Source organism: Dioscorea cayenensis, chromosome 20 (genome assembly GCF_009730915.1).
Source record: "Dioscorea cayenensis subsp. rotundata cultivar TDr96_F1 chromosome 20, TDr96_F1_v2_PseudoChromosome.rev07_lg8_w22 25.fasta, whole genome shotgun sequence".
Classification (NCBI taxonomy): domain Eukaryota; kingdom Viridiplantae; phylum Streptophyta; class Magnoliopsida; order Dioscoreales; family Dioscoreaceae; genus Dioscorea; species Dioscorea cayenensis.
In genome coordinates this window covers 29,177,962-29,205,114 of record NC_052490.1, presented here as the reverse complement: position 1 = coordinate 29,205,114, position 27,153 = coordinate 29,177,962, and the positions used below count along the sequence as shown (strand labels likewise).

At 35.7% G+C, this 27,153-nt stretch overlaps 1 protein-coding gene across 3 annotated transcripts in view; it reads left to right on the top strand.

Moving 5' to 3' along the window:
• The first annotated feature begins 5,145 nt into the window (after positions 1 to 5,145).
• LOC120251813 (notchless protein homolog) overlaps positions 5,146 to 27,153 on the top strand; it is a 28,897-nt gene continuing 6,889 nt past the window's right edge. Inside the window, exons 1-9 of one of the 3 annotated variants that reach the window (XM_039260466.1) lie at positions 5,146 to 5,420; positions 5,547 to 5,628; positions 5,766 to 5,855; positions 6,558 to 6,683; positions 8,947 to 9,074; positions 10,896 to 11,044; positions 11,835 to 11,898; positions 13,165 to 13,275; positions 14,119 to 14,256. In XM_039260466.1, coding sequence (XP_039116400.1) covers positions 5,241 to 5,420; positions 5,547 to 5,628; positions 5,766 to 5,855; positions 6,558 to 6,683; positions 8,947 to 9,074; positions 10,896 to 11,044; positions 11,835 to 11,898; positions 13,165 to 13,275; positions 14,119 to 14,256 — 1,068 coding nt within the window. In that variant the 5' untranslated portion in view covers positions 5,146 to 5,240. Of the gene's footprint in view, positions 5,421 to 5,546; positions 5,629 to 5,765; positions 5,856 to 6,557; positions 6,684 to 8,946; positions 9,075 to 10,844; positions 11,045 to 11,834; positions 11,899 to 13,164; positions 13,276 to 14,118; positions 14,257 to 27,153 lie in introns of all 3 variants that reach the window. The other 2 variants (XM_039260465.1, XM_039260464.1) reach the window with 2 other exon arrangements.

The window sequence follows — 27,153 nt, the reverse complement described above, 5'->3', positions numbered from 1 at the left end:
ATCAACTTCATCCTCTACAGGATCTTCCACCATTTCTCTTCTAATAAAATTGTGTAGCAAGGAACATGAGTTAATAATACGGCATTGGGTTGTTATGTTGTAAAAACTTGGTCTGGACAAAATTTTCCAACGAATTTTCAGAAGATCAAATGTTTGTTCAATCACATTTCTAGCACTAACATGTTTCATGTTAAAAAACTCTTTAGGTGTTAATGGTCGATGCCCATCAACCCAAGAATTCAGATGATATCTTTGGTCTCGAAAATATGCAAGAAATCCAGGGCAATTCGCATATCCATAATCAACCAAATAATAGAAATCTAATAAACACATAGGTATTTCTAATTAGTTATAATTTTATTAGGAATAATAACTTAAAAAATAATAATATCATATTCTATTTACCGATTGGAACCTTCAATCCATTAGACTTTGTCACAGCATTCCTAACAACCCGACCATCATGTGTTGAACCCTCCCAACCAGATAAAACATAAATAATTTGCATGTCTTGACTGCAAACAACAAGTACATTAGTTGTGATTTCATATTTTCTTGATCTATATCTTGGTCGATCAAATTTAGGGACATTTACTCAGATATGTGTCCCGTCTAATGCTCCAATACAATTCTACATTGAAAAGAAGTAAAAAATTAGTACTTACAACTCATTCTTTTGGTTAAAAAAAATAATAAAAGAAATTATGGACTTGAGTTGTTACTTTAAACCACTTCCACCTTGGGTCGTTTGAATTTTCAAGAATAGGTTTAGGTTTCTTTAGCAGAATACCATGACACACAATAATTAACTTAAGACAACATGAAAATGCCAACCAATTGTTTTAGTAGATCGTACGAAATCAAATTTAATTATCCTGTTTTTTACATGATGTGCTAAAATATTTAAAAACATTGCGACCATCTCCTCGACCATAACATTTTGCGTGCCTCGTAGCCCACCAGTGGTGGGTAGCAATTGCCATAAAGTATGAAAACAATGACAATCCATGCGTAGTTTGTCAATGCATTTAATGTCGCTTTCATAAATTACCCGATTCAAGTACTCGTGTTGTTTGTGACACCTACTTAATGTTGACTCAATCTCATATTGAACCATTCTATTTCTATTGTTTTGTTTCTCTTTTGCACATACAACAATCATGAGGTTTATGACGTAAAAATACGTCATATACAACACAAAATACAACCGAATTTCATCAATAACATCCGTATCTAAAATAATAAAGGTGTATGTCAATTTCATGGAACTAGTGTGGGAACATGATTGATAAACATGAATTATTAATGAGGCTATATGCACATTAAAATGCTTGGCCATGATTTAGTTAGGCAGAAGCACTAATGTCTTGTCTATGAAGTTACAAATAAAATAATAATGTTTGGCAAACATTATTGGTAAACATAAAATAGAATGAAAAAAAAAAAAGATGATATTATTAATGAAGTCACTAATGCCACAATTTTCATTGTCTTGTGTGTGATTTGAGAATCAAAATACATATGATTGGCCATTGATTTGAGCATCAAGGTATGAGAAGATTGGGGCTAAGAAAAGTGATAGGTTGTTGGATAATGAATTATAATATAAATTTACTTTATCTGGTCTGGTTCCATCACTTAAATTATAACTACTTTTTTCCTTCTTATGTGCTTTAAATGATCTTTCTTTAGTCTTACCCATGTATATATATATTTCTAATTTTGATCCAAGATCATGTAGAGGAACAACCCCCAATATATATATATATATATATATAGCATAAGCAATGACGGTGAAGCAAGGATGCACAGTGTCGGTGGATCAACGGTAATGGCGACGAATGACCAACATGCTATGAGGGTTGCAAGAGAAGGGATGAAAAGGTCACGGGTTGAGCAGGGTTTCAAAAAATCTTTGAATTTGTATATATGTCAATTTTTCTTTTTAGAGGGGCAAAATAGTACTTTACTATCTCAGTAATGGACATTGCCCCAATATTAAGGGGAATAAATATTCCCATGGGCAAAGGGATGATTACTGTCATGGTCATAATATTCCCTACATAAACTACCATCCACCACATGTCAATAAACTTATGTAAGCAATGATTCCTTTGGCCAAAGCAATGATTAATGTCATCCAAACATAGTGCTAGTGAAGATTGTGGCAATGTTTGCTCTTCAATTAGCAACAAACCTTGAGCCCTACTTCTATAGCATGTAATTCAACATCGACAACTAAAAAAACATCAATTCTAATACGCCCTGTAACCACATTTTTTACTATCAGTGTTCACAACAACAAAACCAACATCTCCTAAATGATTATTCAGGATCCAAGAGGTGTTAGTGAAAAAATAACATTCAAAAGAATAATAAAGTATTAAAGCAATTAAGGAAAAAATTCACCCTATGAGGATTATCATTTATGGAATATTCCTTCACATGATCTATTGAAGAAATGCCTGTTGGGTTGTGGACCACACAATATGTAGGGATATAAGGACTTATGTGCATAAATTGTGTAGACGTACATAACTAATATTTGTAATTGTGTATATCTTATTATATTCAAGTTTTGAATAAAGTTTGAATTTGGTCCTAATTATCTAATTTTAAATGTGTCGATATACATATTAATCATATGTTGTGTAGAATTCCTAGGGGCAAAATTGTCAAATCTATGATGGGCAGACTTGTAATTAGTCCCATAAAGATTTCTTATAAATAGGGTGTGGTCCTTGACTGAGTATGCAACAATTGAGATTCAGAGGTTTTTTGAATTAGGGTTCCCATTTTCCCTTTCTGTGTGTGATCAGTGAGAAGAACCACAAGACCTAATCACCTTCGTCGTAATCAATTGATTCAAGTGCAAGTACGCTTCCGCCACTTTTTTTATTCCTAAGCAATCTCCAAACAAGAAGATCCAGGGTTTGAACTAGGGTTTATATTCATTAGATCCATCAATGCCCAGCCAAAGGGAATTCCGTTGTGTCATTTTGAAAATAAAAAATAACCTAGCTTTCCAAATGCTCAAAGTAGTAGCAACAATAAGAAAAGCGAGTCATTTAACTTTAGTTGCACTAAGAATTTCCAACTAGGTGCCGGTTTTAATGTTGTACTTCAAGTTAATTTTAATATTTGTGATTTCTTTAGTTTTTTCCCCAAACTAACTATGCTTTGGAGCATATATTGAAAAGACATATATTGATTTCTTTAATGTTGTACTTCAAGTTAATTTTAATATTCTCTCTATGCATACCATATAAAGCACAACAAGAAATCAGAAAACCATGTTTAAAGAATATCAAAAATCAAGGGTTTTAATAACATTTTGTTAGTGCAACTGCAACATTTAATTGTCATGATTTGACACCAAGGCAAGATGACGTGGCAACCATGGTGACAAGGCATAATTGATGACATGGAAAGCAAGGTGACACGGCAAGGAGACTTGGCTTACAAGGCAAAACATTTTGAAGATCTTGGTGGAGCTATTTTTAGTATGTCTATAATTTAGAGGAAAATATCTTGAATATCTTGGTGGAGTTATTCTTGGTAACATGTTACAACTTGAAGACAAGACCATATTTAGGTGATTTGATTGAAGACTAAATATGGTGGAGCTTAATTGAAGAAATATCTATTCATGGTATGAATGAAGACAAATTGAAGATATGAATTGAAAAATTCTTGATGAAGATTGGTTGGAGTATACTAAGGGTAAGATTTGAGGACCAAACTTGGGTGAATTGAAGATCAAGTTTGGAGAATCTTTGAAGACCAAACTTGGAAGGTTGAAGACTAAGTTTGGCAAGTTCCATGAAGATGCACAAGGATGTGCGCCCCTTGCGAGGGGACTGCGTGATGAGGAACTGAGGAGGTAGATTAGTTGCCGGCAGTCGGGATCGGGAGATTTAGCTGCATCGACTCGGACTAAGCATGACCGGGAGATTGATGGGTCTTGAGGCCGTCCGCAACGTAACCAGAATTCAGTCAAATCAGCAGTCAGGGCCATGTTGCAACTTATGTTACAACAGGAGTTGCAACAACTAAATTCGGAAGATTTTTAAATTAGTAGCCATGGAGATTTTAAAAGAGATATGTGCTATATTTGGGACGTTGAGGCATCTATATAAGCTACCTTGCTTTGAGATTGGGTGTGTGACCGGAGCTAGAGAGAGTGGGTGCACAATACAATCTAGAGAGGGTAGTGATCTTTGTTTGTGAGTGTTAAGTGACAAGTGTTTGTGCTCATGTATTTTCACCTCTTTTAGTGGATTATTTATCTCCGGGATTGACCCCCCAGACGTAGGCGAGTGGACGCCGAATTGGGTTACCAATATCGTGTGTCTTTTTCTTTGTTGATTTGTATGAGATTTCTATGAGTACTTGAGTATTACCTAAAACCCACAACCCACACCGGCGGAACTAACACATTCCATGCAAAAAAAGCCACATGAAAAACTTGGCCCTAGAGCTGTATTTAATTTCTAAAGATTTTTCCAGACTTATTAGTTATAATCTAAATTAACACCATTCAAAAAACAGTAACCCTTTGAAACAATTGTGTTGAACTAACAACCAAACTCAAGAGTTGCTGTTATTTGAGTTAATTTGACCAAGATTCATAAGGGGAGAATTGACGCAACTACCTAAAAAAAAATATACTAGTGATAAATATAACAATATGGGATACTATTTAATTTTGTAAATTTAGTGGTTAAACCCATAAAAATATTCTTAAATTTTAGAAAATATTTTTAATAATATTTTTATATTTTATGAAAACAAAATTGCCCATATAGTATAAGAAATTTATACAAATAACCCCTTTGAAAATCTATACTAGAGTTATTTTCTATTTTCAAAATACTAATTTACTATTTGAACGGTGTAAAATTTCAATGTAACCAAATAACAGTGGCACACTATCAAATATGTTAGAAGTAAATATAAAATGCTTTATATATATATATATATAGAGAGATATATTTTAACGGTACTTCGAAGAAAAAATAAATCAATGTTTATTTGATAAAAAAATAGAGCCAGTGGTTGTGCTCAAACAAAGGAAATGCAGGGGCTTTTTATTAATGAGTTAATAACGAAGGGTTTAATTGTTAAATTGATGGATGTTGCCTTCTTTTTGGCGCATTGGTATCTTGGTTTCTCGGGTTTAAGCTCTGAAACCCTAGAAACCAAAACCTCGTCGTTCTTGCGAGCTGAGCTGGTGTTCGATGGCGGACGTGAAGATGATGGAGGCGGGGGAGATGCAGGGGAGCGAGACGAGTAGCGGTAACAACGTTATGTGTCTACTCACCGATCCCGAAGGGGAGCCCCTTGGATCTTCGCTTTATCTCCCTCAAAACGTTGGCCCTCCCCAGCTACAAGAAATCGTCAACAAGCTACTCAGCAATGTGAGCAATCCTCTATTAAATTTGCGTTTCTTGGTTTCACTCTAATCAGGTATTTTAGAAATTTTGAAAATTTTTTTTTGGAGGTTTTCTTACCAAGAAAGTTATTTTTTTAATGGTGGAGTGTAGGAGGAAAGGCTGCCATATGCATTTTATATTTCGGACCAGGAGCTTGTTGGACAGTTGGGGGCTTACTTGCAAAAGAACAAAGGTGACATAATTGGAGATAATTTTTCAATTAAATACTCCATTTTTGTTAATTTATTGATATTAATGATTTCTGCAAGTTCTTGGAGAAATCTTGTAGGCTCAAATTTTGTTCCTTATTCATATGGATGCTTAATGCAGTTTCGGTGGAGAAGGTATTGCGCATAGTCTACCAACCTCAAGCAATTTTCCGTATCCGTCCTGTCAATCGGTGCTCTGCCACCATTGCTGGTAATTTTCATTGCTTATCCTTTTGTTTATCTTCTTTAGTTCAAGAAATGAATTTGGTAGTGCCTTCTTTCTATGACCTCATTTTATTAAGGATTTCTGTTAACAGTAAGCTATGGTTTTTGAAAGGAATTCTTTTGAAGTATAAGATGGTTTAAGGGCTCTGTTTGGTAACCTGTTTTTGAGGTTTCAGTGTTACTTAAATCACATGGAAGTATAAATTGTTGTATCCTAATTTACAGATAGTTTGTTGGTTTTACTGTTGAAAGAAATTATCATTTTATTTTTGGATGCATATCCTATAATATACCTCCTTCATGGTCAATTATGAGCTATTTCATTTGATTATTTAACTAGCTCAAGATACCTTTCATAAATTGCCCATGAACTGTTAAAATATTGATTCTTTCAACATATTGATGAGTAAATATAACAATGGGTATTGCACTTGACGCAATTTTACACATCCTAGAATCTCAAATTTGCATTAGTCTGGCACACACATCTAAGAATCTCGTATTGGTAAGTCATTTCTTAGATTACACTAGTGGGGGGTTGCATGTTGCTTTTTAATAGAATTTTATCTGGCAGTTTGTTTTGTGTCTTATTGATACTCATACCAAAATCTCGACAACTTTTCTGACTATTTTCTTGTTTCTAGTTGTAACTTGGCCCTAGAATTTCTCAATTCTTACATATGTACAGGCCACACGGAAGCTGTACTTTCTGTTGTCTTTAGTCCTGATGGCAGAAGCTTAGCAAGTGGTTCGGGTGATACTACTGTTCGATTGTGGGACCTCAATACACAGACACCACTCTTCACATGTTCTGGTAAGTCTTGCAGATCCTTACAGTGCTTTTTTAATGCATGCACTCCTACGCCCTAACTGTTCTCATTTCAGAATGAATGTACAATTTAAACCAGTTGAATTGGTATATTCTGTTTTTCACTGAATCATTGTGGTGCCAAGTTGTTACTGTTCCCGTGAACAACTTTTTTAAATGTACAACTTTATTTATTTGGTTCCTATCATCCGGTGAACGTGATTCTATGATTGTACATTATATTTTTTGCACTTATTTACGGAACTCATTCTTATTAGTCATGGAGCTTATCTTTGGAAGCATCTAGAGTGTCAATGTTTCAGACTTGAAGTTTTTTGTTATTTATTTGTTTGGGAAGGCTCAACATGACTACATCTAATCTTTTAGATTAAGCACGATTCTTCGTGGTTTGCTTTTTAATTATTATTATTTTATTATTTTATTTTGGAGAAATCTGTTCTTATTGTCTAGCTTGTAATTTTCATTGGTACCATGGATCCCAGTCAACCCTCAACCCCTTTATGACATCTAGGAGAGATACAAGTGCCTAAGGAATGTCTTTTTCAAGAGAACAGATGAGTGTGTTTCTTTTTTGCACTATGTATTGGAATTATTGTTCTCTGGAGATGTGTAGATGCCTTGGAAAAGTTGAAAGACTTGAGGAAATGCTGTGGCTGAATTTAATTTTACACTGCATAAGGTCCAATCATATTCATAATTTCAATGTGGTCTCACAATGCTGTAATGTAGTGCTTTGAAGTCACTTTATAGACAAACTGTGATGCAACATCAATCAGTTATGGGCTTTGCAGTGATAATAGTCAATGAAAAAAAACTAATCATAATAAAAGCACAATTAAAATAGAAGATTTGACAATTTCCAGTTCACACCTGGATTTCTTCACCTTGTTGATTGCGTCAAGGGTGACAGCACCTCACCAAATGATGACCTAAGTGGAGTGCCCTTATGATCAAGTGACACGGAATTATCACTGTACAAGCTTATTGGATTAGTTTGAGCCATGAATAGTGCAGATCAAAATAGCTCATTTTCGAATTTACCGTGTATGTTTAGTACCATATTTTATTTAGAACTGCTGCAATTGAGAGATTTCTACTTTTAAGTCAATTTTCATAACTTAAAAAAAAGGAGGCTCAGTATAGTCGGACATCCAAACTTAAGTTTCATTCCCATAACTAGACTTGTGACATCTGATTGTCTTGTATTTGAACCATTTTGTTTCTACGATAATTTGGGCCGGTTTATATTCAGAATAACATTTAAGGATTTCTTTTCATACAGATGATGTAAAGATTCTATTGAAGGAAGAAAAAATGTGTTTATCAGATGAAATTAAATATTTGTTGATTTTTTCATTTGTGACTTTCTATTTCCTTACTAGCTGTTTTTAGACCATCATCAATATAAAGCTTCCATTGTGATTAGGGAAAGAGTTTTAGTTTTTAATGACTTGATTGGCAACATATTGTTTACCAATTAATTATGGCTGTATCAATAGATATCTGTACAGGTCTTGCATTCATGTTTTGTAAAGTTGAAACTAGCTTTTCCATTTCAATCTTCCTTTAATTCAACCCTCTCCCAGTGGAAAATTATCTTTCCATTACATTTACTGCATTCAAATTTTGTTTAATTCTTTACATTGCCTGAGCCCTACATAAATCCCTTACCTTTTTCTCGTCTTCTCATTTTCATAAGTTGCTATGTAAAAAAAAACTGACTGCAGTCAGTTGAAAAACAGCAGCGCTTCTACATGTGTATCTGATGCTTATCATGATCCAATAATATTTCTGATCCATAAGCTAGATTTAATTCCTCTGAAAGTGTTTGGTTTTAATATAATCTATCCATAACTAGGATGCTCATCATAGGATTGTCTTTAGGGTTTTAAATTTTCTACTTGATCCTTTTCTTATTGTCTTGACATCTAAAGGATCACCATCTGAAAAGCTTTATAATAGCTGCACTGATATATGTGTTTATGTGCATCAGCATTTATGTGTATGTTACTGTCTGTGGCAGAAAGAGTTAACTTGCCCAGTGAGTGCCTCCCAATTAAATAAGTATCTGCCATGTATATTTGGTCATCCTTAATATGTGATTTAATCATGGGAGGCTTTATTTATTTATTTTTTTGGTACGCTATTGTTTCTGTGATGTTTTGATGTTTGTTTACTACTTCCTTTTATTTAAGTGGCTGACCTTCAGATGGTAATAATTCAATTTTGTCTACTATGCCTTGTTTAGGACATAAAAACTGGGTGCTCTCTATTGCATGGTCTCCAGATGGTAAATATCTCATTAGTGGAAGCAAGGCTGGAGAACTTATAATTTGGGACCCACAAACTGGCAGACAGTTTGGCAGTCCACTTACAGTAAAGTCACGATATCTTCACTTTACATTATTTATCACACTAGTTTTTTTTGTCCAACTTATATGACTAATTAGTGATTTGAAGTGTTTTCAAACAAGTTTATCATGATGAATCTTGCGTGATACACCTATGTTGAAACTAGGTGGGTATGTATGATTTTAGTATGGTTTAGTTGGCTCTCATCTGTGCGTCACGTTCAAAGGAGGTGGTGTAATGTTTATGTAAACCTTGTGTAGTACTATCACATGCCTATGTATTTCTATTTATTTCACTATTTTGATCAGTCCTCCACCATTGAGATTCTCTTTGGTTTGAGGTGGTCTGCAATTTTCTAAACCATGCTTTTGGCCAAGGATCTTCAATATTGACATCACAGATCACATACATTGGTTGAGGATAAGTACTACTCCCCCATCCAAACAAGTTGGATATGATGTTAAGGGTTTTATTTTATGTTTTAAATAAATATATTTAATAATCAATGCTAAACTATTATTATTATTATTATTCATAAATAATAATAATTATTTAGTAAAAATAATAATTTAATTTTTATTAGTATCAAGTAAGTCATACTTTGGTTAGCTCATATAAAAGCTTCCCTTCAACCCAATATTTGAAAAAAATTCTTTAACCCAACATCCGTATTCCCCAACCAAACGCCCTTTGAGTCTTCTTTTGGTATCAACTCTTTGGTTTAAATGGTATAACCTGTTCTTATTCATTGCTGGGGATGTTGAAAATGCAAAATTTTTGGAAATGCTGTTGGTGCCAAATGCTGATGTATGGTTATGGATATAGAAGCTGATTTAGCTTTTTATGTCATTCTCTTTTGTGCGAAGAGGTGGAAGACAACGGTATTATATCAATAGGGACCTTAGTTATATCTAATTGTGTGCAAATCAAGTTGTTGTTGTTGCACTTTGACAACAAGATGAGATTAAGTTGCCTTTTCCCATCAAATCTTGGTTCTTGTGGTTGTGTCATGGCTGTATCTGGTGCTTTCTTAATCTTTCGGAGCTAATTCTTGCATCAATAGGTCTCATATCGAGCTTTAGCTCAGTACATGAGAGTTACATGTTGTCCCGTCTTATTTAGGTGACATGTCTTGAATTATCATGGAAATTTTACTCAATTTTGTGGCTAAGTAATCTTGACTATTGTCAGAAAGCATTCAACTTACTATCCTTTTTTCTGAGGTAGCAATTTCCTCTTTTATGAGCCCTGCCCTTGCTTCATGATAATTTTATTAGAGCCACTGATCTCCACTGGACTATATTGAACCTTGCCTCCAATTATAAGACTTGGTTTCTAGCATCTCTTAAATTATTTTGCTTCTTGGTTATTCTGTAGTTTCCTTGTGAACCATGATACCAATTCCACCATCGGTAGTATTATACCTGTGGTGAGGCGAATAACATCACCATTAACCCAAGCTCCACCCTTGATTTATTGATTATTGCTTCTTGGTTATGCTGTAGTTTCTATGTTAACCATGATACCAATTCCACCATCGAAATATTATACCTCTGCTGAGGTGGATAAGATCACCACTAACCCAAGCTCCACTCTTGATTTCTGATTATTGCATCCTTTGTTAAAGCCAGTTCTAATTAATGTTGTTTCCCTAATCTTTGTTGAATGTTGTAAATTTTTGGGTTATATTTAAAGTTGTAAACCATGCTTTAGCAGGATTCATGTATTTATTTTTCTTCCTATTTTAACTGATATGTTCTGTTAAAAAAGCCTAATATTTTGTTTTCAACTTAGGGCCACAAAAAGTGGATTACTGGTATTTCGTGGGAACCTGCACACTTGCAGGCTCCATGTCGCCGTTTTGTTAGTTCCAGTAAGGATGGAGACGCACGTGTTTGGGATGTTTCTTTGAGGAAGTGCGTTATGTCTCTTACTGGACATACCCTTGCGGTGACATGTGTGAAATGGGGTGGTGATGGAATGATATACACGAGGTACATGCATTCTTTTAAGTTAATTTCTAAACTGACACAGTGAGATTCCACTTGTATTTTAAAAATGGTAATCTATTCTAGTCAGGAGGATTTTACAATTTCTCTCATATGTAAATTATGTAGTAAAGTTTATTTTATTATGAGTTCTCTGATCACATTGTAACTGTTACTTTTGTGTTCCTTCTAACTACAATTGCTGATTGATCTGTTGTAGAATTCTGCTCGCTTTTCTTTACCTTCTCTGTTGAGAGTGAGACCAAAGGAAAGGTCCACACACTTGTTGATTCCTTTTTATTGGCTTAAAAAATAGATTTACATACGTTACATTTGGTTTTCCCCATTGAAAATTCCAAAAATATGATTTTCATTTAGGGATTCTGTGCTAAGATGGCTTATACACCACTGGAGGGTTTCATCTAAGCTGCTTTGTACAAAGACATGCTGGGGTTAAGTGATTTTTTCTGAGACCTTGGCAGTGTTGTTCCCAGTGCATGGTTTACAAAATGATACTGAAGGCAATATTTATGGGAAGAGTCTAGAATCTGGAATTTTCGCCTCTTAGCCCTTTGTTTTTTACATGGATACCAATTTTTGAATTAAATATTAATATGGTTATGCTTTATGTGTGTAACTATTGTACAATTAAGATGAATGTTTAACTTCTATGCTACTGTGTTCCCAACTTTCATGGTGGCTTTTGGACTTAAATGTTTTTAATATTTAATGCTTAACTAGTGATTAAGTGCAATCTTTATGGTTGTCTTTGACATGTTTCATGCAAATCATGCAGCTCACAGGATTGTACAATCAAGGTATGGGAAACAACTCAGGGAAAGTTGATCCGTGAATTAAAGGTAATGCAGCCATGTTTGCTAATTATTAGCTCATGTTGTTTAAGTCCTTGTCTTTTCAGCAATTATAGCCTGATTTTGGAGTTGTTTGTTTTGATGGTTTGGTCTGAGAATGTCATTAAAGGCAATACACTTTTTTTTTTTTTTAAAATCTTTAGCTTGACGCAGGCTTTTTTTTCCTCTTACAAAGACAAATTTACTTCTTTTCATGATGTAATACTTAAATGATCTCTGTGTAGCCTATTCTTAGTTAACTTTAAGCAGCATAAAATTATTGTTATATCTCTGGTTATCTAGTTATGATTATATTTGTAAGAGATTATCTACCACTTTCTCTAGAAGAAGCAAGGGCAATGTAGAAAGCTTCTTTCAATGCATGACATTTCCATTTATATGAAACCTATATGTTAATTAAACATTTGCCAAGTTTTCTTTTTATATTGTGACAGTCTCCTCCATTGATCTTCTCTAAGAAGCTCCTCCTTTGCTGGGGTTTGCTTTTACTGCAGCAGATACACTTGGAAGGTTGGGTTTTCTGGTTAAAGTATAAAATAAATTTTTAGTGTCCTCACATGACCAACTGCAGTTATAGCTTAGTTTGTTATTGCTCTTTAGATAAGTATATGATCCATTAACTTACTAAAAATGCATATTTGGGGGAATAATATATGGTGGAGCTATTGAATTTCATCTATTTAAGTGACTGTAACTTACAATTAATTTTCAAGAACCAGTTAGTATGCCTACCCAGGTTGATTTTCCTAATAACCAGACGGTGCACACAAGCAATGGCTGTGTCACCTGGCTTGATGAATAAAGGGTTTGATTACAGAAACAAGATGATCCTTTGTTAATTTGTCAATAATTCAGTGCTTAAATTTGGTTTCCATTAAACTTATAAGCTCAAGTTGACGTTGGAAAGGACTGGAAAATAATATCAGTTTGATCCCTTGAAGGTCGGGAGGCAGTTGGGGAAGTTTATTTATGTTCCACCTAATGGCTGTACTAGAACAACACCCTGGGATTCTGGGAATTTGCAATGCTTGTTGTAAGCAATTTGTGATAGACATCATTGTAGTGAGGGTACACTGAGTTTTTGAATTTGATTGATCTGTGAGATTGGATTTTTAAAATTTCATGACTCTGTAATCTTTGAATTTGCAGTTTTTGTGTTATAACTTCAAATTTTAGTATTCTTATTCAGCTAAAACATGTTACAATGTGAGTCTGATTCTGTCAAGTTCTCAACATTAATTCATCAACTTTCAGGGGCATGGACATTGGGTTAACTCTCTTGCTTTGAGCACTGAATATACTCTTCGAACTGGTCCTTTTGATCACACTGGAAAGACATATTCATCCCCAGAGGAAATGAAAGCGGTGAGTATTGAGTTTTTGTGGTATGCTGCTCTTATGATGTCATTTACACGCTTCTATTTAACTAGTCGTCTATGGTTGATTATCCTTTGTTTTGATTAGCATCAGTTTAAAATCTATGTTTATCATGCAAACAAGCTAAAATTTGTTCTTTTTAGTGGGATTAAATGCTTATGGATCATCTTGGTTGCTTATAACTTTTTGATATTAATTCTGTCCTGCATTCCAGCAAGTTGCAATGCACAGAACCAAATAGCTCAAATGAAGCAAAACATGCAGATACTAATTTTTTTTTAGGAAAAGGCACAAATTTATAAGCTTTAAATTGTACTAAGAAATGTTCCTCTGTAAATGGAACATAATGGCGATAGTGGGGCTTTTGTATATAGTTGACGATTAACATGTTCTTTTACCACATAAACTGTTTCCTCAAAATCTGCTTAAGTTTAACTCTAGCAAATATGTTAGTTATGTAAAACTTTATCCAAAATGTGTTTTTTTTTTACTTTTTTGCTGTAGTACATTAATTCCAATGCTTTTTACTCAGTAAGCAGATCACTCAGTGTAATTTCATTCATCTTTAAAATTTGAAACTCATCTCAGGCCTTTTTACCAATATATATGCTCATGAGCAACATAATTTTTATGTTTGTAATTGCTGAAATTTCAAATCTATATTTTGTGTGATTCTGATATTACATCAGGATATTAGAAGAGGTGTTCAAGTTCATGTGAATTTCTCAGTTGATACCATTTTCTTGTCAAAATTCTTGCATGAAAACCATTTTATTTTCTATTTTGTGGTCCTTATGCATGGTTCAATATTTATCTATATCTCAATATCAGGCAGCTCTAGAAAGATACGATAAAATGAAAGGAAATGCTCCAGAAAGGCTGGTTTCAGGTTCTGATGATTTTACAATGATTCTGTGGGAACCTTCTGTAAGCAAGCATCCAAAAGCCCGTTTAACTGGTCATCAACAGGTAATTAATTACAAATTTACATATGCTATTATTTTTCATCTTTCTGGAGAATATTTGCTGACATGCATCACCAACGTTTCTTCTGAATATTGTAACAAGTAATTTAATTTTGTAACATATGTTCTCTGATGATGGTTCTTGATGCATTCACAAGACCTATCTGATGGGTCATTTATCATGGTTAGATATGAGAAATTCTTTCACATGCTTTGATAAGGCTGCGCTTACTGTATCCTGTAAAGTATGAAAATGAAAGCGTATAGGTGGCACTATGGTTGGTCTTAATGGATCCCAATCTTGCACACTTAGGCTGAGGAGATAAAGAGGAAGAAAACTAAATAATCTCATGCAAAGGCACAAGAAGTTTTTAAAGGTTATGCAGTTGATTTCTCTTTATAATTGTGAATAAGAGTATATGCAACTCAGACTTGGTTGCCTTTACAATTGCTAGCCAGAGCCCTTTATGTAGAACTCTTCACTCTGCGTTAATATTGGGACACATGCATACTTGTCGCATGTGTATGTGAGCGTCATTCACACCTGTCTCACACAGTTGTTACAGTCAAGCCCTTGACCATTGGTAATCTGGTTGTTACGGTCACACAGTTGATATTTGGCAGTTTCAATCTATATACATTTCCATTTGTTAGACTTCAAAAGGACTTTACATCTTTGAATGTGGCTTTGGTGCTTTTTTCTCTTGTGCAGCTTCTTCTATACGTGTGGAATGATTTTCATCCAAACCCTATCTTGAATTGAGAATTCCAAAGCCTTGTCTTCGTTTGTGTACTGCTTAATTCATCTTGCTTCCTTTGCTAAACTATTCTGCAGTGAACAATAACTCCAGGTGGCTTCGTCCAAGATGATATGCTGCAGGGCACTTGTCTCTAGCGGGCTGCCTTGCAATTTCATGTAGAGTTGAGGCTGGAATCTTATTGCTGGCCAAATAAACTTTTTTTTTTGTAGTAAAATATTGACGTAAGTTTCAAGACAACTGGGTGGCATCTAGCGGGTTAACCCAGTTCAGCTGTCACAAAATGCTGATAGTTCTCCTTAAGTAACGCATTTATTTACTTTGTCTTCCTATCGGTTTATGGATGCTTGGCAATAGAAAATTTCACATGAAGGAGGTCATTTTCCTCTGCCATTCTTTGGCACAAAAAACCTTCCTTGTTTCACATGAAGGAGATCATTTTCCAGTAACACTGCCACATGACGCCCTCCTCCATGTCTTTGGCCAACTTTTGGTATCAATCATCTTCTTCCTTTGTTGTGTCTCATATGGGTGCCACAAACATTGTACTTGTGACAAAGCATCAGTATATTCCACCACTTGCTTTCCTAGTGCATCCTTAGTTGTCTCTCTAGTTTGTGCTATCATTCAAATTCATATTTTTGCAAAAACTCTTGCTAGCATGTTCGCCTTTAAGTAAGTTTCTTCTACGTGGCAAATAAAGTATTTGCTACATTATTCATCTTGATAAGAACTTAGTTCCGAGAAGGCACATCCTCCAAACTTGAAGACAATGAATGACATCCGGCTTCTCGTCAATGGAATGCTTTTTCTTCACCTTGCTGAGCTTCTGGCTCTCAGATGCCACCAAGTTGTTTTTCTGCATGAGGACACCACCAATGGCTTTGTCCAAAACATTGCTGTGAGTTGTAGTTGTATTTTGAAGTCAGGTAGTTTCAACATTAGCATTGCTAAGGAGTGCCTCAGGCGTGAGACGCCTAAGGCTCTAGTCTAGGTGTCTTGGAGTCTCGAAGGCGGGTGACGTTAAAAGAGTTGCCCTAAACATGCACTTTGTCTTAAGGCTTGAAGCAATTTGAAAAGCCTTAGTTAAGTGCAACCTTTTCTTTTTTTTCTTTTTTCTTTTTTTTTTTATTAGTTTTTAATAGAGCTTGGACAAATATGAGCCATTAGATAATCATCAAATTAAATCTCAACATTTGAGAACAAAAGGGCTTTTAGGTTACTTGCTTAGTGTCCATTGTTCAGTGCTTTACCCTTAGTGCCTGTGAAGTACAATCGGGCATTGAAGCGTAGATCAAATGCTCAAGGCCATATCGATCCAAATTCTTTGAGAAATGTAGGTGATAGTAATGAAAGTTTGATGGGTAGAATGGATGAGGAATCCAACGAAGAAATTCAATTGGTGTTTGGGAATGATGATTTGACTTGGGATGTGGTTGGTATGGCTAGTGGAGTTGGAGAACCAGTCTATTAAACTAGGTTAACTAAAATGATTTGACATGGGATGTGGTTGGTATGGCTAGTGGAGTTGGAGAACCAGTCTATTAAACTAGGTTAACTAAAAGGAAATTGTGATATCAGCATCCACTTTATGTGTTAGGCCGAGTGAAGTGGAAAAAAGTCTTCTGATAAAAGGAAAGATAGGCTCATTGATTCTCTTAGTCTTAGAAATGCAGAGTCTGAATTTGAAGAAGAAGAAGAAAATATAAAGATGAGGGTGATGAATATGACAATGAGTCTGAAGATAGTGATGCAGAAATGATGAAGCTATTGAACTTGATAGTGATTAGGATTTCTTAGCATAATAGTATTGCTTAATAGTAGTAAAGTAGTAGTAGTGGTGATTTTCTTGTACATTGATAATATGTTATTTCGATTTATGCATGTTTTATTCAAGTTTGAACTTTATACTTTGATTTTTCTTATTTTATGAAATTTTTGTATATATTATGAAATTTATGAACTTTAAACTTTGCTTCACTTAGCTTAAAAAAAATGCGCGGTTGTAGCTTGCACCAAGGTGATATGACCCCTTAGCGCCTTGATGCGCCTTTCACTTTTAATAACTTTGAATATCGGCCCACTTATTGTGCTGTGCTTGAGTTTGTCAAATGCTTCTTGGCATGAACTGATTCATTGTGAAGGTTGATCATTCTTCAAGAGATCAGTGAAAGGAGCAACCTTCTTGAAGTAGTCCTGATGAATTTTCTGGAATAGTTTACTAAGCCGAGGAAGGATCATAACTCCATTACCTTAGTTGGCGTAAGCCAGTCCGAGACTGCTTTCACTTTCCGCTTGTCCATCACTTCGCGATTAGACACCTTGTGACTAAAAACATGGTGTTTGTTTGGCAAATTCACACTTCTCTAGGCTCCTATAAAGTTAGCCCATCCTCTGCCTAGACAAATTGAATCAATTGGGGACAAGCGGTCCTCAAAGGACTTGCTATAAATATAATCATCTAAATACACTACCACAAAACGGTCAATATGGCTGGAAACGATATCATACACTAAATTATAGGTAGTAAGAGCATTGGCTAAGCCGAAAAGCATCACTAAAAACTTATACAAACTGTATTATGTCATGCATATGGTCTTCGGTTCATCCTTTTCAATAATCCTCTCTTGCCAATATCTCGAATACAAGTCCAATTTGGAGAAGTGTTATGCCTTGCTTAAGCAATCCAAGAGGTCCCAATCCAATGAAATTAGATCTTGTTCTTCATTTTTACCTTATCAAAGCTTTATAGTCGATTCATAATTGTAATTATCCATCTTGCTTCTTCTGAAAAGTATTGGGCCATCATACGGGGGTTTTGAGGGTTTTATCAATCTTACATCCAAGAATTTAGCTAGTTGTTTTTTTTAGTTCTTGCAACTCAATTAGGGTCATTCAATGTGGAGCCTTTGCAGGAGGTTCCATGCTTGGTTTGAGTCGATGTTGATATCCACTCTTCCCTTAATGGAAATATCTTAGGGAGTACATTGGGCATTACATTCTTTTACTCTAAGATCGTTGAAACTTTATCCGGGATTTCGATCTTCTTGGTAGCCTTGATCTTCAGCAGAGCAACAAGATAGGTTGGCTCTCCTTGCTTTATTGAAAAAAAACAAAGAAACACAAGAGATTAAAACTTAGAAACAGACCAACAGGTAAAGAAAGGAAAAAGAAACAAAAAACCAAACAAAATTACATAAGAAAACCATTGGCTTGAATTAACTTCATGATCCATCTTGGTAAGTCATGACCTTGATGAAATAGCAAGAGAGTGTAATGAAATGCTATGACAAGCCAAACGGGAAGCAATAATACACCGGCACCTAGGAATGAGATGAATACTAGGACTACCAAGATCAAGAATAAGATATTTGAGAAGCTCAATGGAAGAGTTAGCACGGCAGGCATTGTCCCGATCATTAGAATGAATGGCTTCATGAAGAGCTGGTCAGGCAATAAAAATGTGTTGGCATTGAATTCCTTGTAAAGCTGCACACTGAAAACTAAGAGGAGAACCTTTGATTCAGCATCAAGTTCCGAGTTTGGAGAGATAGGGCTACAACCTGCCAGAGAAACATGATAATTAGCACCTGTAATATAAAAACCAGCACCCTCAGTGGAGAAATCTCTAGCACAGAAAGCTGCAGAAAAAAGGAAATGATTATCAATATAGAGAAATTAGTGACAAGGAGGTTTTTTCCTTTTTGATTAGTAGCAGCAGAGGCATACTCCTGAGCTAAAGCAAAGGCTTTTCTGGGGATACTATTAAATCTGTTTGGTACGTATATCCACTTTCCTGATGGTATCACTTCTGGCACTTGGATTGATAATAGTTGTATGCGACTTGCATGTTAGAAAGCAGCAATGCCTTATTCTTCACCCTATCTTGCTTTACTTCAGTATTTAAGCATGGCTTGACGTAATCCATGATGAAGTCCCACTTAAACGAGGCAGAAGTGCGTGGAAATTTGTTACTGTTGAAACTTTTTTGAAAAGAAGTCACTGATTACAACAGCTGAAGTAGGGTCTATATAAAGAGTCTATACATTCAACAGGTCAAAGGGTCAAAGAAATATAAAATAATTCTTCTAACCCCTCTTAATCTGGAGCATATACATCTTGCATGCCCATCTTAGACAAAATCTTCATAAACTGAGCCTTTGGAAGCGCCTTCGTGAAAATATCAGGTAGTTGTTACGATGATGGTAGGAATGGAGTGCATATCTGACTACACATCACAACATCACGAATGAAGTGGCAATCTACCTTGATATGTTTTGTGTGTTCATGGAATGCAGGATTATTAGCAATGGAAGTTGTTCCTTCTCGTCACAATACATAGGTATAGGATGTTGGACTAATATACCCATGTCAGTAAGGAAGAAATCTATAATAATTCACAAGTAGTATGGGCCATTGCCCGATATTAGGACTCAGCACAGAACTGAGAAACGACATGTTACTTTTTACTTAGCCGAGTGATAAGATTGCCACCAACATGAATACAATATCCAGTGATTGAGTGTCTGTTCGTTAGATCTTGCATAATCAGCATGAAAAGCCAACAATGTTAAGATGCCCATGAGATTTAAAGCACAAGTCATTACTCGGGGAAGACTTCAGATAGCAAAGTATATGATACACCGCATTCTAGTGAACTTGTTTAGGTTTGTCCATGAGCTGACTTTGCCTACAACGAAGGATATATTTGGTCAGGTGATTGTAAGGTACAATTGTTTTCCCACAAGAGCCCGGTAACGTTGACTATCTAAATAGTTTGGACTATTAGGATCATATAGATTCTTTTGGATCCATTGGGGTAGATACGGACTTACAGTCGAAAAGTTTAACTTCAATTAATAAATCAAGAACATATCTTCTCTGTGAAAGAATAGTACCATCATCAGTAGAAGTGACTTCAATGCAAAGGAAGTATTTGAGTAGACCAAGATCTTTTGTCACAAATTGAGAGTGAAGGAAGCGCTTAGTATCTTCAATACCATGTTTGCCACTCCCAGTTATGAGAATATCATCAACATACACAATAAAAATTACAGAGCCAGAATCTTGATGCATAGTAAAAACTAAGTAATCGGCGAAGAAACGTAAAAATCCAAAGTTTTCAATAACCTTCCTAAACTTGTCAAACCATGCTCAAGGACTTTGCTTAAGGCCATATATTGCCTTTTTAGGCTTGCAAGCATAATGTTGCTCCTTTGAATGGCAAATCTTGGAGGTTGGTGGATGTAAACATCCTTGAAGGGATCACCATATAGAAAGGCATTCCTAATATCAAGTTGATAAATATTGTCAAATTATGTGGACTATTTTGGGAAAGTTTTATTGTAAAATATTTTCTTTTTTTTTTTTGGAGATTTGATTAGCTGTAAATTCAAGCAGTCTGTTTCCATCTTTGTAGGAGATTTTGTTGCTGATTCTTTGGCTGTCATATGTGTATATAAACCTCCTATTGTAACCTAATTCTGCATGAATGAAATTGAGCCTTTCTCTCATTCTTTTTCCTCATGGTATCAGAGATTTAGGTTTCTTCCTGAGTGTTTTTCTCAAGTTCATTCTTTTCTTGTCTGGCCGAATTCCTTTCTTATGTTCCACTTATCCATTCTCTCTTCTTTCTGGTCAATCTTTTTGATTTTCTCTTAATCATGTTTGAATCCATGGAAACCACAGCAACATCGGATGCTCCTGTAACAGAGAGTGTATTCGCTGTCCAGTCCGGAGACTTGCAAAATATTCAGGCAGCTTATCGATTGAATGGAAATAATTATTTGAAATGGTCTCAGCTTGTTTGGACTTTCTTGAAGGGTCGAGGGAAATTAAGCCATTTAATAGGCACAGGTCCTTCAAGGAATGATCCGAAGTTTTCTGCTTGGAATGAACAAGATTCAATGGTAATGTCTTGGTTATGGAATTCGATGCTACCAGAGATCAGCGATACATGCATGTTTCTCGGATCCACCAAAGAAATTTGGGATGCTATCCAACAAACATATTCCAAGGTCAATGATGCTGCCCAATTCTATGAAGTTAAGACAGATTTTAGTGGCCAAAGAAGTAGCAAGAACCGTCACTAAATATTCGAGTTTTTTGCAAGGCTTGTGGTAGGAGATAGACCACTATCAATGTATTCAGATGCGCTGTAGTGAAGATGCAGCGAGTTTAAAGCGATTTGTTGAGAAGGAACGTATCTATGACTTCCTTGCTGGTCTCAATGTTGAGTTTGATGCAGTTAGAGTACAGATTTTTGGGAAATCATTCTTGCCCTCATTAAATGAAACAATTTTGATCATCCGTGCTGAGGAAGGTAAAAGAAGTGTTATGATGGAAACTGATGGAGGAGACAGATCTGCCATAGTGTCCAAAGTTGTGAAGGCTACTGAAGGAAAAGAAACCAACCTTATTTCATCTTTTGTTCCAGCCAATCAACCCAAGTCTTTCAATAGGGATTCACTGTTTTTGCACATACTGCAAAAAACATCGCCATACCAAAGATCGTTGCTGGAAGCTTCACGGGAGACTCAACCTGACCAACAATGACAGAGGACAAGCACATGTTGCGAGCATTCAACCACATGATGAAGGAGGTTCAGGTTCACATGACCCAACACAAGGATTTCGCAAGGAAGGAATTGACAAATTGAGAAGTTTGTTGGAGGCACTGGAGAGACCTTCCACGGCAGATACTTGTTCATTGACGTTTTTAGGTATTTCTTCCTCTTCTTGTGCTATTAGTGTCTCAGAAAAATTTACTTGGGTGATTGACTCTAGAGCCACTGACCTTATGACTTACACCTCTAAATTTTTCACATCCTATATACCATGCTCTAGCCACCGAAAGATAACTATTGCTGATGGATCAGTTACCACCGTAGCAGGCCAAGGAGACATTTATATTAATAATTTCCTCACCCTTAAAAATGTTCATGTTCCGAGATTGTCTGTAAATTTGGTTTCTATTCAAAAACTCACCAAAGACTCCAATTGCAGTGTAACGTTCTTTCCATCACATTGTGTCTTTCAGGAACAGGGAATGAAGAGGAAGATTGGACATGCTAGTGAAAGGGACGGTCTTTACTACCTGGAAAATCAAAGTGTAAGAGCTAAAGTCAAAGATTCCCTATCTACTACATTTCTCTCAGAGTCGGTCATGTCAAACAACAATAAAATTTGGCTTTTTCATTGTCGTTTAGGTCATCCTTCCTTTAGTGTTCTTAAGTTAATGTTTCCTTCATTGTTCCCAGGGTCCAATCTAGAGTCTTTCCATTGCAATGATTGTGAACTTGCCAAACACACGTTTCTTTTCCAATAAGTAATACAAGAACTCTCTATCCTTTCTCTCTTATTCACAGTGATATTTTGGGGTCCCTCAACTGTTCCAAACATTTCTGGTGCTAAGTGGTTTGTTTCATTCATTGATGATTGTACTCGAGTAGCGTAGATTTACTTAATAAAAAATAAATCTAATGTTGATACTGTTTTTCCGATTTTTTATACCATGATCAAGACACAATTTGATGTACAAATCAAACGAATTTATTTCAGACAATGCCAAAGATTACTTAAATCAAATCCTTTCTCCATTTTTCCAGAAAGTAGGAATCATACACCAGTCTTCTTGTGTCAATACACCACAACAAAATGGGGGAGCCGAACGGAAAAATGGCCATCTTTTGGAGATTACTAGAGCCCTGCTGTTTCACAAACACGTTCCTAAACAATATTGGGGGGAAACTGTTCTAACTGTTGCTTATTTGATCAATATTCCCATAAGGGTTCTTAATTTCAAAAGTCTTATTGAGATTCTTACAAGTTTTTTCCCTAACTTCTCTGCTTCTAATAACCTCATTCCCAGAATTTTTGGTAGCGTTGCCTTTGTTCATGTCCATTCTCAAAACAGGGGGAAACTTGATCCACATGCTCTTCGTTGTGTCTTTATTGGTTATTCGTTTACCCAAAAGGTATATAAGTGTTTCCATTCATTCACAAGAAATTTTTTTGTAATTGGCGATGTCACATTCATAAAAAATGAGTCATTCTTTCAACATACCCATCCTCCGGAGGAGAATTTCGTCAAAGATAAAGCGAAAGACTTGTTTCTTCTTTAATTTCCAACTAAATCAGAAATTCAGCCCATTTCTTCTAAGCCCATGTCTGTTCCATCCATCTCATCTGAGTCTGTTCCAATTCCAGCTTCTGTTACAACTCCATCTGTACTTTTTGTTAATACATCAGAATCAGATACGGGAATCGAAGACAATACTCAACCATTGAAGCATTATTTTAGGAAGAAAGTTCGTATTTTTCAATATGTGCAGCTACAGTCTCCTGTTCGTGCTACTGTTCAGGTTCCTGAAATTGATATCATAAACTCAGAAAGTCATCACCATTAGCCGAAGCTAGGCAACTCCTAGATGAGCATGAAAGACTAAATGATGCAGACCTACCTAATGCACTCAAGAAAAGAACTAGAGCTTGCATTAAACATCCAATGTATCGATTTCTGACATACCAAAACTTTTCCCAAAGTCATAGAGCCTTCCTAAGTAATCTCCATACCATAACCATTCCAAGAAATATTTAAGGCACTAAGAGACAAGAAATGGGAGAATGCTATGAAAGTGGAGATGGAGACACTTGTGAAGACTAATACATGGGAGTTGGTTAAGTTGCCGAAAGGGGTCAAACTGGTTGGATGTAGATGGGTGTTTACCGTGAAGTACAAGTTTGATGGTTCAATTGAAAGATACAAGGCGAGGTTGGTTGCCAAAGGGTATACTCAAACCTATGGCATCGATTATCTTGAGACGTTTGCACCAGTTGCAAAGATGAGCATGGTGCGAGTTCTGTTGTCATTGGCTGCAAATTTTGGATGGGATCTACAACAATTTGATGTTAAAAATGCTTTTTTGCATGGAGATTTGGAACAAGAGATATACATGGAAGTTCTTCCTAGGTTTGAATCTAAAGAAGGTATAGTTTATAAGCTGAAAAAGGCGCTCTATGGGCTCAAGCAATCACCTAGAGCCTAGTTTGGAAGACTCACCAAGGTTATGATTGCCTTAGAATACAAGCAAAGCCAAGGAGACCATACCTTATTTGTGAGACACTTTGATTCAGGGAAAGTGACTGCATTATTGGTGTATGTAGATGACATGATACTTACAGGCAATAATTCTAAAAAAATGCTAAACTTAAAGCAACGACTTATGAACGAATTTGATATCAAGGAGCTTGGGAGATTGAAATACTTCCTTGGTATTGAAGTGGCTCTCTCAAAACAAGGAATTTTCGTTTCACAACAGAAGTATGTACTTGACTTGTTGAAAGAGACAGGGAAGCTAGGTTGTAAACTTGTGGATATACCTATTGATTTCAACCATGGACTATGTATGGCACTTGAAGATGCAACACTTGATAAGAGTTGGCAGAATGATTTATTTGACGCATACGAGGCCAGATATTGCATTTACTGTAAGTCTTGTGAGCAGATTCATGCACAATCCTAAAGAAATGCATCTCAAGGCAGTCACAGAATTCTGTAATACTTGAAGGGTAGCCCCAGGAAAAGTATTTTGTTCAAAAAAGTAGAATGCATGACTCTTGAAGCCTATACTGACACAGATTATGCAGGATCATTAGATGATAGAAGATCAACCTCGGGCTACTGTACATTTGTAGGATAGAATCTTGTAATACGGAGAAGTAAAAAACAAAATGTGGTTGTAAGGTCAAGGGCGAAGTCAGAATTTAGATCAATGACAGTGAGAATTTGTGAATTGATGTGGTTGAAGATTATACTGGATGACTTAAAGATAAAGTGGGAAGGACCAATGAGGTTGTACTGTGACAATAAATATGCTATTAGTATAGCTCACAATCCTGTGCAACATGACAGGACGAAACATATAGAAGTTGATAGGCACTTTATTAAAGAAAAACTCGAAAGTGGCTTAATTTGTACTCTATTTGTTTCTTCAAAGGATCAATTGGCTGATGTTCTTACCAAGGGTCTGCCAAACATCATGTTTCAAGACATAATTAGCAAGCTTGGAATGGAAGATATCCATTCACCAAAATTATGTGCACTATTTTGGGAAAGCTTTATTGTAAAATATTTTCCTGTTTTTTTGAAGATTTGATTAGCTGTAAATTCAGACTGTATGTTTCCAGATTTGTAGGAGATTTTGTTGCTGATTCTTAGGTTGTCATGTGTATACAAACCTCCTATTGTAACCTAAATTTGCATGAATGAAATTGAGCCTTTCTCTCATTCTTTTTCCTCAAATATGCCATCCAGAATTCATAGCAATAGACACTAGCATTCTACCTGAGTTACGCCATGCAATAGATGAGAAAGTCTCAAAGTAATGAACCGTATAAGTCTATCTTTTTGCAACAAGTCGAGCTTCATAGCGCTTGATAGATCCATCAGGTGAGAGGTGAGAGGTGAGAGTACTTGATAATAAACATCCACCTGTAACCTACTACATTTGCATCAAAAGGTGGATCAACAAACTTCCAGGTCCTATTTGATTGCAAAGCAACAATTTCCTCTTCCATGGCAAGTCTCCATTCTGGAATCTGATTAGGCTCATCAAAATTTCAAGGAACATTAACACTATCTAGTGTAAAAGCAAACTATCGAGAATGATGATTCAGTCCAAATAAAGATGATTAGAGATACAATACTGAGCAGGTGGTGGACATGATCTTTTTGCCTTGTGAAAGCAATAGGAAATTGAAGATTGCCCACATAGTTAGGTGATGGATCTTCTTCAGATGAAGCATTTTCTGGTGGAGGTTGAGAATCTTCTATGGAAGTGAGTGGTTTAGTTTCAAGTTGTACAGTGGGGAGTTTATGTCTCGGCTAATTAGTTTCACGTCTTATCCTTGGAGATGTAAAAGTAACGGGCGGATATGCAAGTGTAGGTAAAGGGAATTTCATCGAGACTAATAGGTTCCAAGGATTTTCCTTCTTTAGAATAATATGGAATTTCTCAAAAAAATGTTACATCATCACACATAGTAACTTCTTTTGTTTGAATTATAGCATCGATAACCTTTCCGAGTCCGAGAGTAAACAACAAAAACACACTTCACAGAGGGAGGAAACAACTTATCAATTAGAAACTGATGAACTAAACATACACAACCAAACGCATGAGGTTAGATAGGAAATACAACCATATATGACATAAAAGAAAAATAGGAACCTTCCCACCAATAATAGATGAGGAAACCAGATTGATAAGATAGCAAGCAATTAGAACAGCATCCAGCGAAAGAACACCCGAGACATTCATTTGAAACATAATGGTACAAGCCACATCCAACAAATGCATTAGCTTTTGTTCAGCTACCCTATTTTGTTAGGAAGCACGAGTACAAGAAATCTGATGTCATACTCCTAAAGTTTTAAAAAAATACTAAAGAGTAGAGTTCATAAACTCTAAACCATTATTTGAGCGCAAGATGCAAGTAGTAGAAGAATTTTTTGTTTTTATTTTAGCAAAAATCTTCTTAATAACTTAAAGAGTTTAAAATTTCTCATGAAACATGTAGACTCAAGTGACTTTGGTACTGTCATCAACTAAAACCAGAAAATATTTATGGCCCTTAACATTACTAACACTGCAGGGACCCATAAATTGGCATGAACTAGAGCAAAGGGCAAAGCTTCCCTTTTATTACTTCTACAAGAAAAAGTTGATTAGTGATGCTTACCAAGTTGACAAGCCTCAAAGTCAAACAACTTAACTAACTCTATTTCTGGAAACTAACGCTTTGAGGCAGAAAGGCTAGGATGACCTAAACGACGGTGTGTTTGCACAGGTGAAAGCTGCGTGGTGAAAACAACATGAAAAACGTTGACACATAAATAATAAAGGTCATTCTTCTCATAACCTCCACCGATTGCATTCATTGTTGGGAGATTTTGCAAGACAAAATGAGTGATAAAGCATGTTCGGCAGTTTAAGGACTTAGTAATTTTGCATATATTGATAACAAACTGAGAGCAAACTTTGGAGCATGCAAAAACATCATGTAAAGATGGTTTCTGACACAGGCATAGTTCCTTGAGCAATAATGGGTGAAAAGGAACCATCTGCAACTCTAAAATTGAA